At 34.6% G+C, this 4,166-nt stretch overlaps 1 protein-coding gene across 1 annotated transcript in view; it reads right to left on the bottom strand.

The window, feature by feature from the left end:
• LOC106103089 (protein EFR3 homolog cmp44E) overlaps nt 1-4,166 on the bottom strand; it is a 24,711-nt gene that overhangs the window by 5,092 nt on the left and 15,453 nt on the right. Inside the window, exons 13-17 of the mRNA XM_013282755.1 lie at nt 3,314-3,417; nt 2,164-2,284; nt 1,344-1,479; nt 614-730; nt 4-13 (exon numbers count right to left, since the gene is read on the bottom strand). Coding sequence (XP_013138209.1) covers nt 4-13; nt 614-730; nt 1,344-1,479; nt 2,164-2,284; nt 3,314-3,417 — 488 coding nt within the window. The remainder of the gene's footprint in view (nt 1-3; nt 14-613; nt 731-1,343; nt 1,480-2,163; nt 2,285-3,313; nt 3,418-4,166) is intronic.

Here is a 4,166-nt window from a genome sequence, read left to right as displayed (position 1 = left end):
CGCACAGCGCCAACTAAACAAATAATTTTAATTATGCTAAAACATAATATAACAGGTTACATTTATTTTAAGGTATTTAACTATATTTTGTACCCTTGGCTTCTTTACTACTTTTATTTCTGTATGAAAGAGAATACTGTTAACTCATACTAAACTACATCTACATATATCTATTACTATCTACTTATGTCTCTCTCTTTCTCTCTCTCTCTCTACAACAGATTAAAAATGGAGGTTTTATTCTATTAGGAATTAGGAATTGCATTTTTTTTATTTATTTCATTACTTTATTTCATTACTAACATTTTGTAATTTCAATTGCAAATATCAACATTTAAATTATTTTTCCTGTGACAATTTTTTTCAACTTATTCTCCTCTAAATTAGATAGCTTGAAAATATATAGCTTATAGCGTGTCGGAATTGTAGGGCTTTATAGTAAAAAAATACTATGATTGCTGACATCCTAGTCGAATAATTGTGTGTTTACAAACACAAGTAACAAATGTTTATTTTTATACTATCAAGCATTTGTTATTTCTTTCCCTCTCTCTCTCCCCTTTCCTCTTACATTCTCCCTTTTCTTGTGACTACATAAAAATATTTGACTAACCTGGTCAATCATCAGGTACGGCATCTTGGAAGGCATTTTCGATGGCGATAAGTTGTCATAATCTTCTAGAAGTGGGGGCAGAAGATGAGGAGCCTCCTCGCGGCGAGCTTCTACTATCTATAAAAGAAATATCTTCTAAGTAACCATTTATTTAAGACCTATTGTCTCTTAGTAGGTTGTATAAGTACAGAGTTCTTTTGAAAATGGTAAAAGGTCTATTGATCCTAGAACTGGTTCTAGTTAGTTCATACTTGTTTAATAGGGGTCTTTCTAAATTGGTCAATGTTGAAGAACCATTTATGTATGAGCTGTTTTTAGTTACTAAAGTCTACTAATTCGGGGTTCTAGTGTGATTGGTACTTCTGCAGTGTTCATAGAAAGTTATCCATTAATTCAATATCTATTTTATCGAAAATGGTTTTAACGAACAGCCAATTTTGCAAGACCTGCTGTTCATATGTAAGTACTGCTTGTACATGGATCTCTCTAGAGCGGTCTTCTCGATAGGCCATTTATACAAGGCCTGCGGGTTCATACTAAAGTCTACTATTCGAAGATTCTAGAATATTTGGGACCGCAGTACATATAACAACAGTGTACCCATTAACCCAAGAACCATTGAGTAAGAAGATATATGAATACATAGTTCTTCTTAAAGTGGTGATGCCTGTACAAGACCTTTCATTACCTATTAAAATCTATTATTTCAGGGTTCTATTATACTGGTTACCTTGGATACGTAGTCTTTGAGTGCTGGCAACACTAACACATGCGCTGGTAAAGCGCATAGTGACAATGCTACCGCGTGCAGCCGGCATTGCTGTGCGGTTGACAACACTGGGTTGTTTAATGCTGACTGCTGGATACTGGAAATAATTAAATAATTATTGAAAAAAAATATACTTGAGGGCGCTACAATCGACAAAATTTGATGTTTTTCCGCAATATGAAGGATTTTATATTTCTGGTCACCCTAGCGTAGTTACTAGAGATGGTAGAAAGATAAAGAGAGGGGAAAGAGAGGCAGTTTCTTTAAAATATTTTTTTATTAAATATAAGATATTTAAAGTTCTAGTTATCTATTATTCGAATGAAAACCTTATTTATTAAACGCTAACATTTCGAATTTAATATTATAAATGCGAAAGCTTAGATGAATGTTTGAGTTTGTAGCTTAAAAGTTGAATGGATCTTGATGAAATTTGGCATAGATGTGGAGGATAGGAAGAACACTAGTTAATTTTTTTTTAATATCACGCGAACATAATTGCGACCGAAAAAAACTTAATTACTTCTAGACTTAGTTCACTGAGATCCGTTATGCAATTCTGTAACATAGTAACATCCATCCATCCATACTAGCTTTTGCCCGCAACTCCGTGGCCGTGGAATTAAAAAAAAAAACAAACTAATTAGCCTATGTGTTCTTACAGACTATCCTCTACATCCATACCAAATTTCATCGAGATCCGTACAGCCGTTTAGGCTACAAACTCTAACAAACATCCATCCTCAAAACCGACCCCTTTAATTTATAAAAAAAACCTTACGCCAGTATCAGCTGCAGCATATCCGGCACCGTCTCCTCCGCCGCCAGCTCCACGCAGAGTAAAGACAATGTGGTGTAGATAGCCTCCACATTCTCCACCGTGTTCGACTCTAACTGGAGACCTGAAGATAATTACATCTAGATTTAATATTTTAGCGCCTGCGTCCAGAAAAAAACGCTTTTTATTAATAGTTCCTAAACATTAGTAATAATAAAATGTAGCCTATGTTACTCACAGATAAATCACCTTGCTAATGGTAAAAGAATTTTAAAATCAACCCAGTAGTTTTTGAGTTATTTCAATACGTACAAAAATACTAAAATACAAATCTTTCCTCTTTATAATATTAGCATAGATAGCTTTGGCCCGCGGCTCCCTCAGCGTGGAATTAAAAAAAAAAACAAAAGTAAGTAACCTAGTGTTCTTCCAGACTGTCCTCTACATCTATGCAAAATATCGAAATCCATTCAGCAGTTTAGGCTACAAACTCTAACATCCATCTAAACTTGCGAATGTATAATATTAGTTTGACTAGTTGTTGCTAGCGACTTTGCCTACATGAATTAAGTTGAAGCGCCAATAGCCTAATGTTTTGGGGTACGGACTACCGATGTTGCGGTCGAGAGTTCGAATCCCGCCATTCGACTATTGTCGTGAACTGTAATCCTTATGCTAACAAGTCCGGAGCTTAGTTAGAGTAGTTAAAGGAAATATTAATAAATTATCAAAAATCTACTAATAATTTTATATTAAAAAAAAATGAAATCGGTCCAGTTTTTACGTTATTTCAATACGTATAAAAATACAAATATTTCCTCTTCATAATAATATAGATAAAGTCGAACATCACAATACAAAATTTTTAAAAACAGATGTTTATACATGATGATTGTTAATCGACGGATTTGATTACTTGAGATAGTACCTTCAGCTAAAGGATGTTCCAAGATTTTCTGTAATTATTATAGTTACCTTACCCGTTACTAATAACTTTTTTCCGTCCGATTCGTCAAGGAAGAATCATCCTGTATACTAGTTAGAATAAAAAAAAACTCAAATAAACCTCTCTTACTTATTTTCCATGCAAACTTTAATCAAAGACACAGTAACAAATTATTTGTATAATTCAAAATAATTTATGTATCCTTACCATCATATAAGGAGCTGAAGATGGCATATCCATGCTTGCTGATGAAGATCAGATCAGGTCGGGAACATTTCTCCACGGTCAGGCCTAGTTCCGCATAATCCACACTGAAAATTAAAAATATACTGGTAAAATATACAAGGTTTTATCATTGACAGCATATAAAGTATACAATACAGAAAAAATAGTATACAGTAAGTCGGGAATATTGACATTTTTTTTTATAACATAAGTTGGCAAACGAGCAAGCGGCCACCTGAATCCACAGAAATGGAAAGCGAACGCTGCCCATAGACATCCACAATTGCAGATGCGTTGCCTACCCTTAGTTGACGGAAGAGACGCACATAAAGAGGACATTTCCCCTTCCTATGCCTCTCCTGCACCGTCAAATCTACTTTTCCTTCCTATCCTTTCCTCTTAAGAAAAGGGTGGAAAGGGAAAGGGATTAAAATTAGGACTCCGGCACCACACTCATCTGACGAAACGCGGAATTGGTTCCACTTCACGCCTGTTTTCTGTGTGGTCGTGGTATTACACCGGGCGAGTCGGCCCATTCGTACGAAGATACTAAAGCGGGCTCTACCACTGTCAAACATAGGGTAAAGTCGAGTAAATATTGATTTGCAGTAAAGTCGAGTAAACATTAATTTACAGTAAGATACAGTAAAGTCGAGTAAACATTAATTTACAGTAAGATATAGTAAAGTCGAGTAAACATTCATTTACAGTAAGATATAGTAAAGTCGAGTAAACATTAATTTACAGTAAGATACAGTAAGGTCGAGTAAACATTAATTTACAGTAAGATACAGTAAAGTCGAGTAAACATTAATTTACAGTAAGATATAGTAAA

Source organism: Papilio polytes, unplaced genomic scaffold, assembly GCF_000836215.1.
Source record: "Papilio polytes unplaced genomic scaffold, Ppol_1.0 DF823868.1, whole genome shotgun sequence".
NCBI classification, from domain to species: domain Eukaryota; kingdom Metazoa; phylum Arthropoda; class Insecta; order Lepidoptera; family Papilionidae; genus Papilio; species Papilio polytes.
Note: the sequence above shows the minus strand (reverse complement) of the source record. Positions and strands in the feature narration are given on the sequence as shown.